The 25,837-nt window shown below is 37.3% G+C and overlaps 3 protein-coding genes across 4 annotated transcripts; 2 read left to right on the top strand and 1 right to left on the bottom strand.

Annotated features, from left to right (window-relative positions):
- Window positions 1-1,664: 1,664 nt before the first annotated feature.
- LOC141480220 (uncharacterized) lies at window positions 1,665-25,837 on the bottom strand. Of its 2 annotated transcripts, XM_074170112.1 has the most exons (4): window positions 25,601-25,837; window positions 24,742-24,903; window positions 22,588-22,740; window positions 1,665-1,882 (listed from the first exon to the last, which is right to left on the bottom strand). In XM_074170112.1, the coding sequence occupies exons 1-3, from the start codon at window positions 25,664-25,666 to the stop codon at window positions 22,612-22,614; spliced, it is 357 nt and encodes a 118-aa protein (XP_074026213.1). In that variant the 5' UTR covers window positions 25,667-25,837; the 3' UTR covers window positions 1,665-1,882; window positions 22,588-22,611. The 2 variants fall into 2 exon arrangements, 1 of the variants encoding a protein (XP_074026213.1); XR_012464229.1 differs by lacking the exons at window positions 22,588-22,740; window positions 24,742-24,903; window positions 25,601-25,837 and adding an exon at window positions 2,164-2,426.
- On the top strand, window positions 3,433-7,168 carry LOC141480141 (uncharacterized). The gene is made up of 2 exons (XM_074169980.1): window positions 3,433-3,826; window positions 3,888-7,168. The coding sequence occupies exons 1-2, from the start codon at window positions 3,433-3,435 to the stop codon at window positions 7,166-7,168; spliced, it is 3,675 nt and encodes a 1,224-aa protein (XP_074026081.1).
- On the top strand, window positions 7,285-8,870 carry LOC141480142 (uncharacterized). The gene is made up of 2 exons (XM_074169981.1): window positions 7,285-7,417; window positions 7,481-8,870. Exon 2 carries the CDS (start codon window positions 7,485-7,487, stop codon window positions 8,604-8,606), a length of 1,122 nt encoding a protein of 373 aa, XP_074026082.1. The 5' UTR covers window positions 7,285-7,417; window positions 7,481-7,484; the 3' UTR covers window positions 8,607-8,870.

The following is a 25,837-nucleotide window of genomic DNA, read 5'->3' as shown; positions in this document are numbered from 1 at the left end:
CAAAACAAACATTTCAACACTCGTACAGTCAGACTATTGAAAATATCAAGCCCAGTTTGACAACCGTACAACGTCCAGACCACATCGTGGCTAGAAAAGGATTCTAACAAATTGGTGCCCTAAATTAGCATTGTAGCATTTAATCCCAGCCCTTAGACTGAAGTGTATAAACTCTGAAGAAATATTTGAAGTCAGTCTGTTATGCATATCACCTTCCTTCCTGAAGTTGAAAATGAGCGACTTATGTGGAAATATTTGTTTCTTTTACTAGTCCAAACATTTTCTTTGTTTTGGCGAATAAAGAGCTATAAAATATCGAGTAAATATCCAAAAACACCGCCTTCTCGTTGAACACATGTTTGGCCACATCTCTTGATACTATATATTGCTTTCAATACAATTCGGTCATCAATTCTATTAATTATAGTTTCAATATAATTTTTCAGTTTATCTACTTTATTATGTTTCATTTTGTACACCTCATTTTTCAGAAATCCTCAAAAATGAAAATCCAGATGTGTCATGCCTAGTGAACGAGGAGGCCACTTAACGAGACCATTTGTAGCAATCCATCTGTTTTCAAAACAGTTTCGCAACATTCTTTTGACGCCACTGTATCCATACTAAGCTGAAAATATAAAAAAAATTCCGATTTTCCAACTTTCCTCAGAGTGTGCGGAGCTCGCACTGAGGCTCGGAAAACAAAGCAAACAGTTTTGTTCCACGACAAGAAGTTGATGTGACTTGACGCCGGGGCGTCAATCTGCCTCCTCCGCAGGTCTCCTCACTATTTCTCACTAAGGTCTCAAGTCAATTCATAAACTCCATTCTAATAATGTGGAAATGATAAAAAAATGAAGCGATGAAATCACCAAAATCACTACTGATGAAAACTAAACTTGCAATTCGAAGAACCGTACATTCATTTTATTTTAAGAAGGAAATAAAGACCCTTGACAAAATAAGATAGAATAAAATAAAATAGAATAGAATATATTGTGGAATGATAGGCAGAAAGAAATTGTAGACAAATTTGAAGCAATTGAATTTCAGCTGTAAAAAACAAACAAATTCACCCTAAATCGAAAATGATGGATGGAGAAAACATTGCGTGAAATCTAACGAACGATATAGGTACCATTGGAGAGATATAGCAAGACAAAAACATCACACAAAAGTACTCAGAATGATTCCTCTTCATATTAAATATGTCCGACTCTGATATCTTACCCCCCGTCCGAAATTTAAGAGGTGGGGAACTATTTGCGTCCGCACTGTACAGGGAGACGATGGAAATTCAGAAATAGGGTAACAATGTCAGTCGAAAAGAAGAAAGAATTCAAATTATTGATATATGGCTCCCTTCATTGAGTTGCTCTCCTACATTTAATTCAATTATTTTAATGAACACCACCCACAAAAGAATAACACCGGACATTGAAACCAATTGTGTTGTAACTAGCTGTTTTGAAGATAAACAGAATGTTTCGTCGATTGGAACTCTTTAATACATAATCAGAGTTTTTGTAAACCAAATGGTGATTTCTCACATGAAAATCCTGGGGTTGTTCAGCGGCTGTGCCATTTACGTTTCAAAATCATTACCGCTACAATAATATACAGTACCAAAATAAATAGGCATTTTTTACTATACTATGATTTTTAATGTTTTCAATTTCACTCACAAGTTACCACCAGTATATACATTATACCTACATTATCACTTTATATTCATCTGTACTCACACAACTCATTGAATTAAATAAATAACATTTACAGTGTCAAATTCACTTCCTGAATATTCTCTGAAACGGTTATAGCTGGCTTCTTCGACCTCTTCGGACATTGACGAGGAGTTTGGTTACACACTCCATCAGCACATCTGAAACAGAAAAAAATATAAACTTAATTTCTATTTTCCAAGTTTATTAACCGTCGTCTATAGTTTGAAGTAATGTCTAAAACAGCAGCAAAGAATAACCCAGCAGCAACTTGTTTCGATTTTGCAAGCGGAAAGTTTGTTTTTGAAAGAAAACGGTGTAATACGACGATGCAGGCTTTCACTTGATATCGAATAAATCCATCACATATTTGATGTGATATAGTAATTTAATAACAAGCTAGTTGATGCTGACTTCACTCAGAAAAATTTCAAATTATTACGGTAGTGAATCCTGCTTTCATATTCTTGGCTTCTGTGTCATTGAGACATCTTCAAATTGAAGTTCACGATTTCCAAAATTTGGTGGCCTATTTTTTTACATTTATGTCCATTATATTTTTTACTTTTCATATTTCAATTAATCTTGAAGTGGTAGCAATGATGTGCTTTCAGGAACGAATACTGTTCAAACTTGAATGATTTTTTGTGTTCCTACATCAATTTTCATTTTCATAGTTTCCAAATAACTATTGACTATGTCACATATCCTATATATCCTACTATCCTTGTAATAGTATGGGAAATAATGCAAAAAACAAACAAAAATTGGTCATCAATTGTAATGTGAAGATTGATATATTTAAAAATCACGGTAGAGTTAGTAGGGTGCTAATGCCGACTGAACGCCTCCCCCCACCCCTTTTGACCTTGAGACGTCACACGACCTTGAATGACGTCACCTAACCTTGAACGTCGTACACGTAGTATGAGCTTGAATGCGGTGTTTGACCTTGAGTGTGGGGTTTGACCTTGACGTTCGACACTTCGACTACCTTGAGCTTGCTCCATGGCATTGAATGTTGACCTTGAATGAAATCGTGACGTGTACAGAATATAACCTTGAACAGTGGGCGTTCGGCGTTGTCCACTCCCTTGTTGGTAATTCCTATATAAGTTCAGAATATCGTATGACGTCACCTAACCTTGAACGTCGTACACATAGTATGAGATTGAATGCGGTGTTTGACCTTGAGTGTGGGGTTTGACCTTGACGTTCGACACTTCGACTACCTTGAGCTTGCTCCATGGCATTGAATGTTGACCTTGAATGAAATCGTGACGTGTACAGAATATACAGTGGGATTAGGCGTTGCGGTGTTTGACCTTGAGTGTGGGGTTTGACATTGACGTTCGTCACTTCGACTACCTTGAGCTTGCTCTGTGGCATTGAATGTTGACCTTGTAGCTCTCATTTGGGTTATGGTGGGGGGGAGGAGTTGGGCTTTTATAAGGAGTGTGGTGTGAACGTTTCACTCATTTCAAATTCTCCTTATCGTACGGTATATATTTCTATATACAAGATGTATTCGTGCGTTGATTGTAAAAAAAGTTTCACTCGTAGTGACAACCTACGTCGTCATCAGCGGGATTCCTGCACACCCGCAAATGGTGATGGACCTCCAACATCGAAGAGGCAACGGTTGACACCCCCAGCACTTCCAACACTGCAAACATGCGTTTGCTGCAATTTGACTATTGCAAGCGATCAGATGAATGTACATCGGAGGACGTTGCAGCACAGAACAAATGCATGTGTTCAATATGGGGAAGGTGTGAAAATTGTCAATACAGCTTTCAAGTGTCGAATTGTGAGCTACCGAGTGGACAGTGAAAACCACCACATGGATTACCCAACATTCTTCAATGAAATTAAGCAGAAAGTAGTGAAACTACTCGAAGAAGTGTTGGATATCCATAAATGCATGAAAGTGAACATGGAAGTGTTTGGGCGGTACAGTCTGCAAACTAAGGATCTTTCAGACATCAAATCATTTAATAGTCCCAATGAAGTAATTGATCAATCGAATGATTTGGATGTGGTTTATAGCAGTTTTGCAGATAGTTTAACTGTTAAAGCAGCGGAATTTCAAGATCGGGATTCAGGTATGTGATCTAGTCAAAATGTTGATGATGATGGACTTATAGAGAAAACCTATATTTTCAGGTTGGACCATTGAGAAAATTTTGTACTTGGAGGTGAATATCAACAAGTATAGCCCCTTCGGAGGGTCTTCATACATCAAATTGCCAAGGTTCATCGAATTGAAGAAAAGTGTGGTGAATGTTCTTAATCAAGATCAGTGCTGCTTTGCGTGGGCTGTGACTTCAGCTTTATACCCTGCCAGTCAGAAACTTAATGAAATTTCATCATATCCCCACTTCTCAACCGTCTTGAATGTAGCAGGTATGGAATTTCCAGTTAAGTTGAAAGATATTCCTAAGTTTGAGGTTATGAACGATTGCTCTATCAATGTTTATGGGTTGGAAAATGTTTTTAAAAATGGTAGAATTGAATATGAAGTTGTGGGTCCGTTACACTATTCTAAACGTAGATTAAATAGTCATGTTAATCTGTTGATTATTACAGATGATTCTGGTAATAGTCATTATTGTTGGATTAAGGATTTATCGAGACTAGTATCATCACAAATATCTGCCCGTGGTCATAAAAAGTATTTTTGTGATGGTTGTTTATTGTACTTTGATAATGAACGAACTTTATTGCGACATCAGTTGAATGATTGTAATCACATATCGACAACGACACCATCCACAAATTTCAGGGTTGATAAATTTGGTAAAAGGGTACCTGAGAATATTTTGAAATTTGAAAATATCGAGAAACAGTTGAGGGTTCCATTCGTTGTATATGCTGATTTCGAATCTATTCTGAAACCAGTGCATACTAATGAGCCAAATCCTGCTAACTCTTATACAAATCGAACATATCTTCATGAACCATATGCTTTTTCTTACCTCATAAAGTGCTCTTTTGATGATTCTATATCTAAATTTGTACTATATAGAGGTGCTGATGCAGCTAAAGTGTTTGTGTCAAACTTGGAGGCTGATGTCACCAATATTTATCACAAATATTTGAAGAAAGTCATTCCAATGAGTCCATTGACTGATGAGGAAGAGCATGATTTCAATATTGCCGCCACATGTGGTATATGTGGAGAACCATTTGGTGATGGTGATATTAAGGTGCGTGACCACTGCCATCTAACGGGGAAAAAAAGAAATGGAGCTGCACATAGTATTTGTAACCTCAATTTCAAATTGCCCAACTTTATACCCATAATTTTTCATAATCTCAGTGGGTATGACTGTCATTTGTTCATAAAAGAGTTATGCACAAACAAAACAAAAGTTGATGTCATTGCTCAAACTAAAGAAAAGTATGTTTCCTTCACGAAACATATAATTATGGAGAGAATAGTAGATCACAATGGAGTGACGAAAAATAAGTTTTTGAAATTAAGGTTCATCGATAGTTTTAAATTTATGGCTGCTTCCCTTCAAGAGTTAGGTGACAATTTAGATGAAAAACATTTTGTGGAAACAAGAAAATATTTTCCGGAACAGGATAAATTCAAACTTATGAGGCAGAAAGGTGTTTTTCCGTACAGTTTTATCGATTCTTTAGATAAATTAAATTATTCTAGTATACCATCAAAGGTGGACTTTTATGATAAATTAAATGAAAAACATGTTTCTGATGAGGATTATGATAGAGTAAAGCAGGTATGGAACACATTCAATTGTCAAGATTTGGGTGAATATTCTGACATATACCTAAAATCTGATGTTCTACTGTTGTGCGATATTTTTGAAAATTTTAGAAATATGAGTTTAGATACATATAAATTGGATCCTGCTCACTATTTCACTTCTCCAGGTCTTTCTTGGGATGCTATGTTGAAGTATACGGGTGTCAACTTGGAATTATTAACTGATATCGATATGGTGCATTTTCTCCAAAACGGTATACGTGGTGGTGTAAGCCAGTGTTCGGAGAGAAAGCATATTGCAAACAATCAGTTTCTTCCAAATTATAATCCCGAAGAACCTTCATCTTTCATAATGTATTTGGATGCAACAAATCTGTATGGTCATAGCATGTCTCAATCATTACCTTTTGGTGGGTTCACTTGGTTGACCGCCAGTGAAATATGTCAGTTGGATATCAATAGTATTCCAGATGATAGCCCCCAAGGATACATACTTGAAGTAGATGTGCATTATCCTGTCGAGTTACACGATCTACATTCGGATTTACCATTTTTGGTTGAAAGTATTATACCACCTGGTTCAAAGTCCAAAATACCCAAACTTATTCCTAATTTGAATGATAAAAAGAAATATATCGTTCATTATAGGAATTTGAAACAAGCGGTCCGTAATGGTTTGATGGTGATGAAAACTCATAGAATTCTCAGATTCAATCAGTCACCGTGGCTGAAAAAATATATCGATTTAAATACAAATTTGAGAAATAAGGCTACCAATAAGTTTGAGAAGGGTTACTTCAAATTGAATATAAATTCCATATTTGGCAAAACGATGGAAAATGTAAACAATAGAAGAGACATTCGAATTGTCACACATTGGGAATCCATAAGAAGAGGTATGGGTGCCAATGCTTTGATAGCTCGTCCCAATTTCAAAACATTATCCATATTTTCGGAAGACTTTGTCGTCATACATATGGATAAAGTTAAGGTTTGTTATAATAAACCATTGTATTTGGGGTTCAGTATATTGGATATGTCGAAAACAGTCATTTATGATTTTTTCTATGATGTCATCAAAAAACATTACGGACCACAAGCTTCTCTTCTCTATACCGATACGGATTCTTTGATACTGAAAATAATGACGGATAATTTTTATAATTTTATGATTGCAAATGTTGACAAATTTGACACTTCTAACTATAGGTTGGGTAATAAATTCAATGTGCCAGTTAGCAAATCGGTGATTGGAAATATGAAGGATGAACTTCCGAGTGATCCCATCATCAGTTTCCATGGCACCGGTGCGAAAGCATATCATGTACAAAGTGTGTCTGATGAAATAAAGAAAGCAAAAGGTATTAAAAAATCCGTTATAAAAAATCAAATTTCAATTGAAGATTACATTAGGATTGTTGAAACAGGCGGTATAATATTTAGAAAGATGAATGTATTCAGGAGTGATTTACATGATATTTACACGTTGATGTGCAATAAAGTCGCGCTATCACATAATGATGATAAGCGATTCATCATTCCTAATACCACCAAGACATTACCTTGGGGCCACAACGATATTGAATTCTATCAGACAAGTTCCGAACAAAATTTAAGAATTCTTTTGAATGTACTGAAAGATGAAAACAGTATAAGTGACAAGAAATTAAATTTACTCATTGCCTTATTGGAAGAGCAATCGAGTAATTGAATTTTTTCACTCATTATCTGGTTTGTTCAACAAATTGTAAAATTCATACTTGTCGAATATTTCAAACGAATTATCCTACCCCACTTCCACCCCCACTCCCATTCCCACCCGAAGTGGTAGGGAGCATACGGCTATAAAACATGAGGAGGAGGCCACAGTTCATCATTCGATTGCAGTCTTCCTTCGAAAGAAGCAGCCAACCTGAGATACCTGCCAGCCAACTTAGTTGAAAATTCCAAGCAGCTTGATGTAAGTACACACTTCCATACTATTTATATTATATTGTCTAATATTTTCATTTTCTCTTTCTAGAATCATGTCTTTTCTGAGGAATGCTCTGATGACCCCGATTACCACTCTCAGTGAGAGACAGTTGGAGGATGTAGAGCGGAGGAGGGTGGTTGTCCTACAGGACATCATGGTACAACCACCAGCTGCAACACCAGCTGCAGCTCCCATTCCACCACCGGGGATGACTTCCACCCAGGAAGTGGCGGCTCCCATTCCACCACCGGGGATGACTTCCACCCAGGAAGTGGCGGCTCCTGACTTGAAGTTCTTTTTCGAGGACTTCAAACCAACCCCCGAGGAGGAGGAGATTGACCCCCCACCAACTTTGTCGACATTCAGTGGACCAACTTCTTCGTCAGCACCCCAAATTGAAGATTTACTGAATGTCTACAACCCGGACCTGGACGAGTCTCTGGCGGATTTATCGCATCTTCAAAGCTTCTTATCGCCCATCGAACCATTATCCCCCATCGATTCAGGGGATGAGTTCGAGAAACCGGTGAAGAGGGCCAAGAAGATGAAGAAGTCCGCACCTGTGAAGAAGTCCGCACCTGTGAAGAAGTCCGTACCTGTGAAGGCATCCAAAGCCAAAGGTGGGAGGGGTGGTAAGTTGAGTGCTTTTCGCAAAAAGTGTGAAAAGAACTCACCTTACGGTGGTTGGCCTACAGCACCCCTTCCAGTGATGGAGGTGCAGAACTTGGTGGAAGTCGTCGCCCAGGTCCATCGGGATGCGTCACCCCCTCCAGTCACCCCCCAGGTCCATCGGAATGCGTCACCCCCTCCAGTCACCCCCCAGGTACGTGTTGAGCATTCCGAACAAGAGGTTGGCCCGGAAAATGTCCTTTCACAGACTGTGGTAGAGGGTAATAAACTCAAAGAGTCTATTACCTATGCACAGTCTGTGAAAAAGAGATATTTGAGGGAAAAGAAGGTTGTGGATGGTTCTGATTCCAGAAAAAGGGCCTTGATGGCGGATATTTCCACCATCGAGGCCCAGAAACTGGAATTAGAGAAGCGACTCTCTATGCTTAGGGCGAAACTTCAAGAAGAAGATTCGCAACAAGCAAAGAGTTTGGCTTACATCCAAAAATATGGACCTCTTGTTCAGGAATGGGATGCCATGTGCCAGGGGTTCCTTAATACCTAACCCCTTTTGTAAATATATTTTTGTTTAGTTTAAGTTAGATGTAAGTTTAGAATAAAAAAATTGTAATTTTAGGAATATAATGAAAACTTGCATGTTAATTTTAAGGTTATGAATGTTATGAATGAAAAAATAAAATAAGGAATATTGGAGTGCATATCTATTTTGGTTGTTGCACACAAAATACTGCGTGGTTGGGGCAGTATTTATTCCTTCATTCTAGTCATTTTCTAGTCACATGTAGTATATAGAATAAAATTAGTTAAATAGAATAATTGTATAGAATTTCCATCATTTGAAAGTGTGTGAATTGTGAAATAGTTATTTTTTCTAGAGAATAAATAAAAGTGATTCTAGTAATGCTCTGAGTATAATTCCAAAACCTTTTGACACTTCTCTCATCATTACTTCTCTCAACATTATTCAAACAAATTTCATTTATGTGAATGTGTAAAAATGAAATCATGAATCTAATGAATATTATATTGGATTAATTCCCCAATTCTCACATCAATACTTGAATAAATAACCTAGTGGGTCTTTATTTTTCACATATTCCCCTTCCCTTACTCTACCCCACTTTCTTCAAATCATATAAATAAGATTGTATTCTCAATATTCTTCAACTTGTTCGTTCATCATGAATCAAGCAACACCAATTATTCGGGAAGCTGATTCCACCAGTGAACCTCATTTTGCCCCACCAGAGAATTGGTCCTATGGTGACATTCAAGTTGCTGTAGTTGATTCAACATCTCCCGATGATGAATTCGATGGGTATTCAGATACAACAATAGAGCTGAATGAAGAACAAGATGTAACCTCAGACGAAGATGAGTTTGAACATGATGAATTTGCCAGCCCAGAACTTGTGGATCAACTGTGGCTTGAAGATCATCAAATCGATGATCAGGTAGGTTAGGTTAGGTTTTCCTCGGAGTGCACATAGTACCTGGTTGGTGCACACGGAATGCTGCGTGGATGGGGCAGCATTCAACCTAACCACTCTTTTTGGTAGTAGTGAAAAAAATAGGGCTATATCGGTACACCCTTGCGGTGAAACGTTAGTTGTTTCGCTATGAAACGAACTAATTAGAAAATGGAAACAGTTAATCATTATCTTTGAATATCTTTGGAACATTATTTTAATAATGTTGATAAAAATTCGTATCATAAAGAAATTTCAAGCAATGTATATTCGGATAAGTAACGAAGGGAAAGGTTGTATAGGCGATCGCAAAGTGATCGCTTCGCGATCGCTTCACGATCGCTTCGCGATCGTGAAGCGATCGCTCAGCAGGCCGCTTCGCGGCCTGGGGCGCTCAACATCCACCACTTGCATCCGGGGCGCGTTTTTTGCGACCCCCACCTCCCCCCCACTCCGCCTCCCACTATACCCCCTCCTGTGCAAGAGTATAAATGTAGGAGTTCCTCAATGTAATCTTCAGTTGAGTAGCTATCGTCAGCATGTCAACATACCAGGAAGCCGATTCCACGACCGGACCCCAGGCGGAAGAACCTACAGCGCCACTCCCGGATCTTCAGTTGGAGGATTCCGATATGGAGAATCCAGATATGGAGGCCGATTCAACCACCACGCCTCATCACCCTTCCACATCTTCGGTCCAGGTACTGCATGTGACCAGTACCGAAGACCACTCCGAAGACTCGAGCAGCTCGGATGATGATGATGACGATCTCTGGGACGACGACGCATTTGCGGAGGAAATGGCGTTTTCTGAGGGTTCGGTGATGTGGCAGTACTTCCCCCGACCCGATGACAGCGACGACGACGACGACTTGTAATCCTTTCCTTTTTTTTTCCTATTTTTTTCCCTATTTCACCCATCCTTTATCCTTCCTCGGAGTACACATTTTGTTTGGTTGGTGTACACGAGACACTGCGTGGTTGGGGCAGTGTCTACCTCCCTCTCTCCTTTCCACCTTTGAAATAAATATTCTGAATTACAATACCAATTACTCTTATTGACTACTCTGAATAAACACCCCTCGAATTTGAAATATTGTCTCATGAAAATTATATTTCCAAATCTTGACATGAATTCTGCAATTGTTCAGATAAGAGAGAGCTAGTATGTTATCAAACAGATTCAAATCCACTCGGACGCTTAAACAATCATTTTTCAATGTGATTTATTTTACAAAGATAAGATATTCAGAGAACTTACATATTCTATAACACATTTGTGCATACCTCATATGTATATGGATGTACATTTTAGAGGTATATCCATATATTACAAACTACTCTTCGTATGATTATGTGACACTCAAAATATTCTATTTCTTTGACTGAGTGATCAATCTTATTATTAGATATCTACACTTTGTTTGTAGCTCTGAAAAGAGCTGTATTTTTGTTGACCCGAAAGTCCACGGTAACTGCTCCGCAGATGGGGTGTTGTTGCAATCTCATTATGAGATATCTACTCTTTGTTTAAATAATGTAGCCCTGAAAAGGGCTGTTTTTTTTGTTGACCCGAAGGTCCACGGTTACATCTCCAGAGGTGGGGTGTTGTTACATATGATACAGACGGCTATTCTCCTAAAGTTGGTCAAAGGCCTATCACATGCTTTACACCATGTTTGCCCCATCTCCATGAAGCGGGCGGTGTAATGAATGTCGACGTGCTCATAATACCCTCCATTGTTATTCCGCACAGAATAAAAGCGGAAGCAACACCAACACAACTTCTCTATTTCACCGTCAATCGTTTTGATCCTGACATGGCTATCCGTTACACAATACAAATCTAACGGATCATCCAATGTCTCAGTGATATTCAACCACTCAACATTGCCAATAACTACTCCGCTGTCGTCAGTCTCGTGAGTCGAATCTGTTGCGATACCTTCATCTTCTTCTTCAACAAGACCTTCTTCATCATCATCAATGTCTAAATCCCCAACACCTTGCTCAATTGCCTCATCGTCTTCGATATTTAAGCCACCTTCTGCACCTTGCTCATTCACCTCATACTGCATATCTCCACCATCATTTTCTTCGTCAACACCCACTATCTGTCCAACGTCTTCAAACTCTTCCACCAGCTCATGGTTATTAATATCTCTCTGAGATAATAATGCTAACACAGCAGCTCTCTGGGCAGACATATTAATGTATTCTTGTGGTGATACTTGAATACTGACTGAAGTTTACAATCACTCACCGATTTTTATATGATTTTTGACAGTGGTGGTGGTAGCTCCCTCCACTCTACTCCACTCTTCACGGTACCTGTTTATAAGAGGGAAACATGGGAGCGTGAGAGTGTAGTTAAATTCATCGATTGAATATTTGTACATCTATCAGTGAATATGTCTTTCCCTAAAGAGTGGGATACAAAACCGACAATACGCGGCTTTCCAATCAAAATTGGCAAACATATAATGTGTTACAACTGCCATGGGTATTGGCCTGAAACATATATCAACCCATGTACCGGCCTGTGTCGTAGATGTGTTGTGGCAAGGAATCCAGACCCACTTCGGAAGAGGATAAATGGTTCAACTCTAGAAGTAAGTGACTACCGCCAGCAGTGCAGAGAATGTTCGAAAGAGATTATGTGTAATAATATGGGCATTTCAAGGAATATATGCATAAATTGTGTAGCGACTTGCGATACATTAGTCCAGCGATGTCTACAATGTGGTGAATATAGTGTGGATTGTTGGAACAATTTATGCAGTGCTTGTAGAAATGATTGGCAATTGTGTGAGAATGTCGGCCAATTTCACCCCAACAGAGATGTCCACTTTCGAGAGTGCTGGTGTCTAACCCATGAAGAGCGGATAGAGAGACGGAGGATTCATGGAAATCTTATGCTAACATACACATCTTGAAGTGATTTCAATATGTTGAATTTATGAAAAATAAAACCAATAGTTTACATATTACTTGCATCATTTCTAAGGTTATTATTCTATTTAGTTTTTAATAAATAAAACAATTTTAATACACTATTTTTTTATTTTTTATCTAATATTGAGTACAATCATGATAATGTCATTACACTAAAGAATTTTCATCGATCCATGAGTTGTGATCTTCAGAGAACCCCAGCCACTTTACATAGAGGCGATGTCCTTTTCTTTTTAAAACTCGCTCCACCAAATACGTATTGGGATCTTTCGTTTTATTCAACTCCAGCCCATAAAAACAGCCTTTGATTGGTTGCCCATTCACATCTTCTAATGCATAAGTTATAGGTTCTGTATTATTAACTTTCACAACTTTGAATATTTCAGCTGTAAAATTTGCTGTATAACCTTTATCGAATGCATTTTTATATTTGCTGATTCGAACACTATCCCCAATTTTAAACGTATTTTTTTTACGTTTCACATGTGGACTCTTAGATTCGGCATACATTGACAATTTAGTAGACTGTTTCACATCTGCAGGTTTCATACCAATCGTACGATGAACTTTGTTGTTATACTGACGAGTAATTCTAGGAAGAATGTTCAACCACTTGTAATGACCTTGAAGTGAAAACTCCTTATAAAGCCAACTCTTCAATGTTCTGATTACTCGTTCTGCAATTGCAGCTTTTTTTGTGCTGAATGTTGAGTAATGATTGATGTTGTGTTTCTTCATTAACGATGAGAATTTCGAATTATAGAACTCAGTACCATGATCAGATTGTAAATTTTTTGGAGTATATTTAGCATCTTTCAACACGCTTGCCATAGCTGCAGTAACTGAATCACCAGTTTTATTCTTCAACGGCCTTGACCATACAAACTTTGAATAACAGTTGATAACTATAAGGATGTACCTACATCCCTCATTTTCTTTAGAATATGGTTGCATTTCCATCAAATCCATCTGCCACAAGTCAGAAAAACCCTTTATTATTGTCTTCCGACGGGGGAAATTTCGACGCGCCGGCTTGTGTATTTCTTTCACAACCTGCCATTTTGCATTACTCATATTACTGCTCTAAGACTTCTTCAAGATGATAAAATTGAGGAATCACTTTTCTACTGTTCAGGTGCAAGTGTAACGATTGACTATTAAACTTCAATGACTCGCTCAGTAAAAGTATCAACCAACTTAGCTATTACGTCAGTTCGCTTTTCCACATTACTCAATTGATCAGCTAATGCAGAAGTGATGAGTGCATTTTTGTCAATGATTATTTGCACCTCATTATGTTTTGAATCAATATGTTTTCCGATGTTACGTAGCGTTGATGCAATGAATTCTTGGAAATACTTCAGAGTTGTCTCATTGACTTTTCTAATGTGATCGTCAACATATCCTTTAGTAACAGAATCTTTACTGTCCACAGGTTCACCAACATTTTGAAACCGCTTATTCTGAATATCATAATCACCATTTGGTGTGAGAATGAATCCAACACCAGATCTTCCAACTATTGGTTTACTAACACCACCTCTTCTACGACCAAATTTATCAATTGTGGTATGCATAGTTAGATCGTTTGTGATCGACTGAGCCAGTTTCACACATCATGTTCATGATATTGCGGTCAATAGACTAATCCTTCTTCACGTAATTCCTCAATTATGGCTAATATTTCATTATCATGTCCGGTATGTCCAGCCAGTCGTGAACTCCAAAGTAGTCGAAGGCGATCAATCAATTCTTCGAGTTCATTCCAATAAACATAATCTGTATGCTTATTTCTGATATATTTTTTCTGGGTGGGTATTTTGATCATGCCAGCACCTTCTCTACTAGGGTTTCCATTGGATAATAATGGTAGGATTATTTCTCTATATTTCTTCCAATTATTCGATAGAAGACCTTGTTTTCTCTCATTGTATTTATATGCAGCCTTTGTTAATTTGAGTATATCACCATATGTGGTCATATCGGAAGAGGGGATATTTCTCGATGGTACTTTCATGAATATCAAGTTATATAGTTTTGGAGTGCCCTGATAAGAGCCAATAGTTTTACCATTTTTCATAAACACAATTTTCTCATCGATAAATTCCACATCAGCTACTCCCATTTGTAAATTTCCCGTTTCAGTGTTCATGTGTACTCCAAAGACTGTATCGTAAGAGGGATTTCCTGATAGTAACTTTTTTATATGCTTTTGTACTTCATCACCATCATCGAATACATTAGGTGATTGTGAATCTAAAGTTGTCAATTGAGAGGTTTGAAGATCCTTCGAGGAAGCCCCTTCAAATTTCGGTTTCCACTCACTTTCAATTATAGTTTTGGCTGTTAATGGTGTAGCAGGCTTTGTTTTCTGCATCACTTGATTCATTTGAGATGCTCCTTCAGTATTGGCAGATATTACTTTCAAAGGTGTTATTATTGGCTCATAGATCCTCTCGAGTGCTGATTGATCACCTAGACGACTACTTTTGATATAATTGAATTTCTTCCGAACGGCATCCGTTGCTTCAATTAACTTTCTTTTTAAACATATTTCATCATCATTTTTTCCCTCCATAATTCACTCCAAGAATTTGTATAATGAAGTGTTATCTCCACTATCTAGCACTCAAGTGATTCAATTCTTCAAGAACGTCAAGGATATATGAAAGCGTCGAATCCTTTTCGATAACGTCCATTTACCACTTCTCGATCCTTATCAATTACTAAAAATCCATATTTATCTTCCCAACATCTCGCACACATATCTTGAAATTGCTTATATGTTACATCTGGTGATACATGGTCGGAAAAAATATGATTGAGATTCATATCATCTTGTTTGAACATTACGATAAAATTTGCATTATCTCGTATCAATTGCTTCGGAACTCGTGAATATGTTTGGGCTAAATAGAAACAATCCACATTTTTATGACGACCCATACTGAAATATGATCGTATAACATCCTGTTTCTCGCACATAACATCATCAAAAATGAATATCGAATCAGGTTTGGCGTCTGAAGGCTCTACTATTTCACCTGCATTATTGGCAAAAGTGTAAAAACCCAACCCTTCGATTGGAGATAATACTTCACGTAAATACTCGTATTTAGGTTGATAAAGAGACTTTGAATAAAGATAAACATTTGCGAATCGTAATCCTAGAGGATGCGTTAGCAAAGAAATCATAACATTTGTCTTGCCACAGTTAGAAGGTCCAATAATCAGGCCGCGAATAGAAAGTGGAAGTAAAGATCCGTGACGTTGTTTGACACCGCTTCCCGATCCACCACCCACTTTTTCATCGAAATTATCGATGGAAAATTGCTGCTTCTGCTTCAATATGCGCATTGTATGACAGTTGGAGACTATATAAGCAGGGTTCCACATCGATTCCTTTATTTAAATAGGGGTTATGAGTCGATGCAGATCTACTGAATTGCATTCAAATAAAACTGGTAGAGGATTGATCAATTCCCTCATCAATAATCTACCATTTGAATTACACTTACCTGGCTATCAGTATTGCGGTCCGGGCACCAAATTGCAGAAAAGATTGTTGAGAGGTGATTCGGGTGTCAATCAGCTGGATTTTGCATGCAAAAAACACGATATTGCATATTCACAGAACCCCGATAATCTTGCAGCTAGACACATAGCGGATAAGGAGCTTGCAGAAAGTGCTTGGAATCGTGTCAAAGCAAAAGACGCTACTATTGGAGAAAAAGGAGCTGCTTGGCTAGTTACGAATATAATGAAAGGGAAACGCCGATTTGGTATGGGTTGTGACTCATCTCCCAAGCAGTCACACATTCCGAAGAAAAAGCGTTCTATTAAGAAAAAAAAAGTTAAAAAAATATTGAAAGCTTCTAAGGTGATAGCTTTTGGTTCTGGGATCGTTCAGAAAGTGCGTGATGTTCTACACAAAGCGGGTGGAAGTGAATTTGTTGTCAAAAATTCTAAAAGAGCAGCTGAAATTGCACTCAAAGCAGCACGCAAATATATGAGGGCTGCAGGTGGGAAAAAGAAAATTCGCACACCGCGAATCATACCGATTCCTAAAATTGGTGGAATACTACCACTCATTCCAATTTTTGCTGGTTTATCAGCACTAGGTAGTTTAGCCGGTGCTACTGCTGGTATAACGAAAGCAGTTCAAGCAGCAAAAGCGAGTAGGGAGCAGTTGAGTGAGACAAATCGCCATAATAAACACATGGAGGCAATTGCTATAGGTAAACAAGGAAGTGGTATCTACTTGAAGCCTTACCGCAAAGGATTAGGAGTCTATTTGAAACCTCAAAATTCAAAAAACTCATAAATTTGCTACCTAAAAGAGCTCTCTCCAATATCGACCTCAACTATTACGCTAAGAAAATGACGATTCCATATTTTCGGGGGGTATATATGCGTGACGATTTACCAAAATCAGGACCACTCCGATATGAATCTGCCATAGTAAATTTGGATAGTCGACATGGTCAAGGGACACATTGGGTAGCATATAGAAAAAGGGGAACTTCGATAAAATATTTTGATAGTTTTGGCGATTTACCCCCTCCCAAAGAACTGATTCACTATTTTTATATGGGTTCGAATCCTATCAATACTATCACATATAACTATAAGCGTGAACAACGATTCAACACAGTATGGTGTGGCCATTTGTGTTTGAAGTTTCTTCAGAACAAGACATGGAGTTAACACCAGTACAGGATAGGGAGAGTATCAAGAGGATGAGTCATTCATTGATCGCATATTCCAGAGTACGCACTTTACAAAAAATGAGTAAAGAACAACTCGCTGATATGCCGAAAGAGGTGTTGATTGGGTGTGCATCACATGAAATTGCATCTGTATGGGATAAGTTACCACAAAACCTACAAAATGATATTGATGTCTTGAAGTATCAGTACTGTCAAGAGCATTACAATGATTCCAGCGGTAGCAGTAGTAATTCCGATATGAATGATGGTCCACCTACAAGAAAAATTTTTTGTTGTTATTGTAAAGTGAATGATGTAAATGTAGTCACACATAATGATATGGATAGACCACCGAAAAAGCGACGATTGGTCCACAATTTCTGCTGTCAGCAATAAAAAGACATGAATCATCGAAAATTCGTCAGTCATGTCACGCACGTTTTCATTGTCGGGATACTCTAGCGAGTTGAGTGCCAACTTCTACCCACCCATCGAATTGGATACCAATAGTAATTATGGTCTGGGATTACATGGTTTCTACTCCTACAATTCCATATTCAATGTAGATGCTAAGAATAATGTTATCGGCTATTCGAAGACAATTATCTCACCCCCCACTATTATAAAAATTCCACCTGGGGCATATGAAATTGATGAAATTAATAAGGTGATTCAAAGATTCATGAAATCCAAAGAAGTGCAACTAGAAAATGGAATTGAAGAAAATATCGACGAAGTATTTCTCCTACGTGCAAACAACAACACTCTGAAATGTGAAATGCGATCGAAATATTACATTCATCTCAAACATGAAAACAGCATTGCTGAACTTCTAGGATTCGATGACAATGTTTTCAATTGTGGTGAAATACATGAATCAACATTGCCCGTGAATATCAATAAGGTGAGGATTATTCGTGTGGATTGTAATGTCACAGCTGGAGCATATTCGAATGGCGATGAAATCCATAGCATCTTTGAATTTGATATTGATGTAGAGCCCGGTTACAAACTCACCAAGGAGCCACAAAATATTATTTATATGCCAATCCGACCTGGTGGTCGTCAGTACCTCGACAATATCACTCTTCGCATATTGGATGATAATGGTAATCTGATCAATTTCAATGGTGAAAAAATAATAGTCAAATTGGAATTGATAAAGCTATAATAATCATCATTTCTCATATATTTATTCACAACATCGACGACAGTCATTAGTAACAATCATCGTTTCTCATACGTTGATTCAGAACATCGATGACTGTCATTAGTGTATCATAAAGAAAATGAGTAAAGGAAGCATCGATAAGTTTGGTCGCAGAAGTAAGGCAGTTTCAAATACTGTTTTGCGTGGGCAGCCTGGAGTTGGTTTCAAATTAACAACCGATGGAAACTTTGATATGGAAAATAAACGTTTGAAAAATATAGCAGAGCCTGAAGAGAGTACGGATTGTGTTAATCGAGGATATGTCGGTTTTTACATCTCAAAGATGAGAGGAGAATTAGATACTGATATTGACAAAATTAATTTGAAATTAGATGGAGTAGAAAAATATTCCGTATCAGTGAGGGAAGATCTCATTACGCTTGGACTGAAATTAGTAGAATTTGTAAAAAAGTATGAGCATATGGATAAGGATATCAAATCGCTGCAATCTGATTTGAAAAAACAACCCTCGATAAGCATTCAAACGATCGAGCAAAAACGATGGTGAGCGATGATCATCTGTGAAAAAAGTCAATATAAAGCTGAAGTTGATCAAATTGTTACTCAGTATTTGTTACTTCCTAACGCTGAGCAGGTGATATTCATTGATGGAACTATAAATTCTGCGATTATCGTTTCTAAAAATGGGGTTGTGCTTCAATAGTCAGCGATTGCCGCAGCGGCAGCAGTTGAGTCAGCATAATGTATTTGGTGGAGGTTATGATCATGTGCATTTAAAGAAGCGAAAATCCAGCAGTCGATTCATTCCACGTATATCTGCCAAACGGTCAAGATATAGAATAAGTGCTAGTAGCCTGAACTTTCTCAAATCTATTGGCTTGAAGGTGCGATATAAAAAATAGTAATAACATGGCGACAATCACCACAAGTGATAAATTGGAAGTGTTCGAGGAGCCCATGTTCGACCATTCCCTCATCAGCCTTCATGAGCATACATATAAGCCGTATGGTTCACCATATTACAAAAATTCAGATGAAATACGAATTCCAATCAATTATCAAGATCTCATACTCGATATTGCAGATAGTTACATTTATATCGAGGGGAAGTTCACACCATCTGATGCCACAAAGCGGTGCTACCTATCCAATAATGCTCTCGCCTTTCTCTTCGACGAAATTCGCTATGAAATGGGTGGTGAGCAAGTGGTTGTTGTTCGAAAACCCGGCATAACTACCACAATGAAAACGATGATATCATTCGGAAAAACGCATGCAAATTCGCTACTACCGATAGGATGGGGACTCGATGTGAATAAACAAGATATATTCGATCCCGTTAGCAATGTATTTAGTGGTAAATTACCCTTGAAGTATCTCATGGGTTTTGCTGAAGATTACAATAAGGGGATAATGAATGTGAAGCAGGAGCTCATTTTGATTATAGCTCGCTCATTCAAAAATTCATTCATTGGGGAAGTCGATGCAGATTTGGAAATCAATAAAATAGAATGGAGAATCAGGCACATTGTGCCGGAAGATCGACAGAAACTGAAACTATTGAATCGCATAAATAAAAATGGTAATAATGCTAAAGTGAAGGTGGCCTATCGTATGTGGGACCTTTATGAATTACCCACACTTCGTGATACATCCTCGGATATATGGGCGGTGAAGACAACCAGCAGCCTCGAAAGACCACGATATATCATCATCGGCTTTCAAAACACCGACCAATCCGAAAATATGTCAAAAGATGTAACGAAATTCACACATGTGAATATTAATAATATTCGACTATCTCTGAACTCTGAAGTATACCCATATGAGCGTTGGAATCTGGATTTCGACAAGAAGTTAGACTCATCAGCTTACTATGCATATGAAAACTTCCAACGTAGCTACTATTATAAAACTATGAGTGAACCGATGATGGATATTGGTAGCTTTCGCAACAACCCACTATTCATTATCGACTGCTCCCATCAACCCGAAGCTATGAAGTCATCCACTGTCGACATCAAAATAGAATTCGAAACACGCAAGGTGAAGTTTCCAGCAAACACCAAAGTATATGCACTCATCCTCCACGATGCTGTTCTATCATATAATGCTCTTAATGGCTCTGTTCAAACTGGATTGTAATAAGATTGACATGTAATATGCTATGAAATATTCGATATTGATGAATAATAAAACACTCAATAATTATGTTATATCTTTTATTCACCAAACAATTAGATACAAACAAATATGGATTGAAACATTATTTTATTCACAAACATATACAACAGATTTCAAATATTTACAACACCATCATTTATCGCTTCTTCCAGTTGCGGGTTGGGACTCTGTGGTTCCAATTGATATTTCTCTATGATATTTTGCGGTAGGTAGGTGCATATGTCTTGAAGAAAATGTTTCAAGTCTGCTTCAATTATTAACTCACAGAACTCATCCAAATTTCTACTCCCATATGAATATTTATGACACAATGCCACACCGAGTTCATACTTCTCACTAAGCTCCAAAAGTTTTCGCACCTCTTCAGCATCGTAACATACACTCAAATCATAATTTGATGAATGTAGAGCATCAAAACTCAGATCAGCCATCTCCCAAGCCATTTTTCTTATGGCGGAATCCAAATCCACTGCTTCCGGCCACTCTTGGGCTGAATATTGCATCCACATATTTATAGAATGGTGAGTTCTGGAAATTCATAAATGGCATTCATTAGTTTGCAAATAATATAAAAAAAAATACTCACTTGAAATCTGACTATGTCTATGAAGTGACCAAGTTGATACATATTTTATATTAATCTACCATATTTTCACTATTTACAAAAAAAAATCATAATTTCAAAATGTTCAATCTAAAACATTGAATTTCATCAATGATCGGGTTTTAGCACCAGGATAATCCTGCGAACTTTGACCCATATAAGTAAGTGTGAATTTGGCTTTGGATGAATTCACTTCACGAATGAAGTCTTCTGGTAATTGCTCTGTGACACGTTTTGGAAGCCATGCTTTAAAAGGAGTATCACTTTCCTCATCCAATAAAACTACTTGAATTGATTTACCATATCGTGTGGAATACATTGACATTTTTTCAATTTTATATTCTTTATCAATAACCAGAGCGTTTATAGGTTTCTGCTCTAAAGCTTCACTTTGTTGAATTATAGAAAAATTAATTTTTTCAATGTCAAATTTCAAATTATCCATATTCATAAATATAGTGAAATTACGGTTAATTAAAATAAAATATATATTCACCTCACTGACGAAAACGCCCTCTCGGATGGGTTGATACTCGTTGTCTTCACTTTGGAATTCGACAAGTACTTCTGTTTACCTATTTGGGTATTTTAGAGTGTCTAAACTGAATGTGGAAGCATGATATTCTGAACTTATATAGGAATTACCAACAAGGGAGGGGGGCAACGCCGAACCCCACTGTTCAAGGTTATATTCTGTGCACGTCACGATTTCATTCAAGGTCAACATGCAATGCCACAGAGCAAGCTCAAGGTAGTCGAAGTGTCGAACGTCAAGGTCAAACCCCACACTCAAGGTAAAACACCGCATTCAATCTCATACTATGTGTACGACGTTCAAGGTTAGGTGACGTCATACGATATTCTGAACTTATATAGGAATTACCAACAAGGGAGTGGACAACGCCGAACGCCCACTGTTCAAGGTTATATTCTGTACACGTCACGATTTCATTCAAGGTCAACATTCAATGCCATGGAGCAAGCTCAAGGTAGTCGAAGTGTCGAACGTCAAGGTCAAACCCCACACTCAAGGTCAAACACCGCATTCAAGCTCATACTACGTGTACGACGTTCAAGGTTAGGTGACGTCATTCAAGGTCGTGTGACGTCTCAAGGTTAAAAGGGGTGGGGGGAGGCGTTCAGTCGGCATTAGCACCCTACTAGAGTTGAATGGCAAATCACACAAGTGAAGTGAGTTATCAAAAAAAAAGAATGAGTCAAAATTCTTAATAAAAAAATTCATTCAGGATCTGAGTATCAAAATATGTCACGGCAACTAGTTTTTGACCGCTTGATAACTTTTCCACTTTATTTCAATTTTGCATTTCTTTTTAAAAATAATGAAGAAAATAAATCTATCTATAAATTCAATTTACAACCCAAAGACGATTGAAAATTGTACAATAATCCTTTCTATAATATAAATTACTCACCTGGATTTGTTCAAAACTTTCATCTTATCTTTTCTTTGGTTTACGTTTTGCGAGCCTCTTGATTTCGTTGTGCGAGTCTCTTGGTTTCGTTTTGCGAATCGAATCTTTCCGATTTGAGTACTTCTCCTTATTCTTCTGTTTCTTGCGATGAACCTGAAAAAAACGTTACGAAATCAAGTTTTCAGTTCAAACTTTAATGAAATAGTATTGCTTTTCTTATAACAAACAACACAGTCTGAAATGCATGATGTAGAAATGCGAAACGTTTCAAGAAAAGAACTATTATATCACTAGTCTGATGAAAATTGAATGATTTGAGTAAGATATCCAACTCTTTTTTAAAATTTGTGAAGAAGTTTCAAAGATACAAAATTTCATAACAATCTGAATAAAAATACCTCGTGATCAAAATGAAATATCCTATAGTATATTGACATAATTTCAATATTGTAGTCTAAAATATGAATTATTATATGAAGGATCGACCTCACTAATACACCGATAAGTGACATCTTCGGGGGGCAACTAAGGTCGAGCATTCATCGCAACGTGGACCACATTACTGAGAATACCCAGCCTTTCCTCACCCTGCCACTCAACATTGAAGTGAAGTGAAGACCGTCAGAGAAGCGCTTAAGGTACTTGTCTCCAAGAACATTTTAGAGGGAGTGACTTCGTTGAAAACAAACGAGAAGGTCGAAGCGTGGGAACAAATTACGCTCTGCAAACTTCACGTTATCCTTATTTTGCATCTGAAGTTTTTCAAATACATTAACTACCGTTGCACGAAGATTATCAAGGCTTTTGATTTTGAATTCGACTTGAAGTTTGATTCGACTTTGATATCGTCGGAAACACAGTCTCCAACAGAGAGACAATACAAGCTATTCGCCGTCGTTTCCCATGAAGGCAAAAATGCCAACATTGGACACTACGTGACCGATGCCTTCCACGTCGGCTACAATTGCTGGATTAGGTACGACGATTCTTCGGTCAAGACCGTGCAAAATGAAGACGTATTGAAACCCCAGGGAACGCGAGTTCCTTATTTGCTGTTCTACAGGAAAAGCGATATTTTCCTACCTAAATAAGGTTGCGTAGAGTTCAGCGTCTGGAATCTTACGGAATTTCTCGTTTAAATTTTTATTGAAATTGATATTTTTTTGGTTTTAATGAATTATTTTATTCTTTCATTAGTGATAGGTATTGTTCAATTTTTAATGTTATATGTATATTTGATTTCGTTGGAACTAATTATTTTAAATCAAAATTGAAAAAGGTTATTATTGGAAATAAGGAATATATTGATTTTAATATGACTGATAGAATTGATCTATACCTAATGAAAATGTATTCAAGGAACTATATGTTATTTAGGGAAGCTATAGATTATGCTGTAGACGACCCCTTCCGATGTAGAAGCCCCAGACATTCTGCCGAATGAGCCCCTCATGTCCCCCGATAAAATATGAACAAGATCTTTATCCAAACACCCCAGCCAGGCAGGGGTCTACCGTGAAGGGCGGTACTGATGTCTAAGGACATTCATGCCGCCATTCCATGATCAGCCTTAATCCGTTTGTCCTTCTGACAAATGCCAGGATCGAACCTGGTTAAACCAAGATGGCTGTCGAACTAGAAAATATTAGTATCCGCATTGACAGTCCGGCTTCCCCTCAATAATCTTCAGCGATAAACTTTTTTAAAATATAGTTCTTTCTTTAAATGAATGTTGAATTACTATACACTCTCAAATTCCAGAAACAAACTATACATGAGTCACAATAATATTTCACTGTGTCATTTTATGAATATTTCTCCCTGTTCCATGCTCAACTACTATATATAGATTTAATGAAGAAAAGAGAATGGAAACTTTCTATGTTTTCTACATTGGAAAAAAAAGTAAGGTAATCAAGGTAAGATCCTTTCACGAGAATAACCTTCTAGGAAATTATTTTCGTAAGAAATGGTCTTTCAAAAGTTTAACAACAATAAAAACTAAAGTAAACCTTACAAAAAATACCGCATTTGTGTATTTATAACTTTCGCGTTCACTAACGTCTAGTTTCGCTGTAAAAATTTAGTTCTGCATTGTAGAGTTTCGTGAAATGATACAAAAAAAAAGAAACGAGAATAATGGGTTGAACTTACCAAATCTACAGGCCTGTAGAAATCAGGTCTGGCAGCGGCACGTTTTTTTCTCATCGACCTTTTCTTAACCATAAGATCGTGAAACTCATGAGTTCCGACACCGAATAACCCCATGAAATCAACCTGTTCCATATGTTCAGGATAAATACTTTCTGGCTGAGGCTGAGAAGAGAAAAATATGGTTAGTAAAATATAAAATGGCTCCTAAGATCTACTAAAAGATTTGATAAATATATTTCATTTTCTTGAACTTCGATGATTGAATCAACAAATTATTCACCAAAACTGGTGAAAAAAAAATTCCCGTGCCTTACAAGTGAGAACATAATTTTTTTCGTAACTACGTAACTTCTCATGTTGGCTCCCTCTTGCGGTGTGATCAATTCGAGATAAATCGATTATTGAAGAAAATAATGAACTTTCACATTTAACACATTGTTCTCGTAATGTAGGCCTGCATATTGTGGTCTGAAATTCTCTAAACATATGAAACATATGGAAGTCTGAAAAAAAATGATAAAATTATGCAACTCAGTCTAGTGTTAGGCGTTGTTTAACTTGCATGGATGCAAGATAGGATACAAAAAGTGCAAATTACCAGACCTAGGAAAACGAAAGTCTGTATCTACTAAAAGTAGACACCTACGATTGTCGTCAATGTGACAGTTGCAGGTTATACAGGAGTTTTGTCAACACACAAATAAAATGACAATGTTCATCACATTCATTATAAGATAATCACACTGAATACCTTGGCTACAAAAACCTTAACTACTCTGCTTCATTATTAATAGTATTATGATTATATTTTTCGAATATCTTCAAAACAATCTCTATTAATATACAACTAATGACTTACCTGATGTCGAAAAATAGTAGCTGGCAACAAGCCGAGAGCATCATTTATCTCCTTAGGGACGTTCATGTTAACAGTATGAAGATGGGTTATCACCTTCAGAAATCAATAAGACAATCTAGTTATTCTGTACTTGTAAGACTACACAACACAACTGCAAAAGAAATTGTATGAATTTGTAATATATACTCCTATTTAGGTAGTAATATCACTCAAATTACTGAAATATTGAACTTTAGG

This window comes from Leptinotarsa decemlineata, unplaced genomic scaffold (assembly GCF_025532065.1).
Source record: "Leptinotarsa decemlineata unplaced genomic scaffold, Ldec_3_MD MMD2_P_RNA_scaffold_6, whole genome shotgun sequence".
NCBI classification, from domain to species: Eukaryota; Metazoa; Arthropoda; class Insecta; order Coleoptera; family Chrysomelidae; genus Leptinotarsa; species Leptinotarsa decemlineata.
This window is presented reverse-complemented; position numbering and strand designations above follow the sequence as displayed.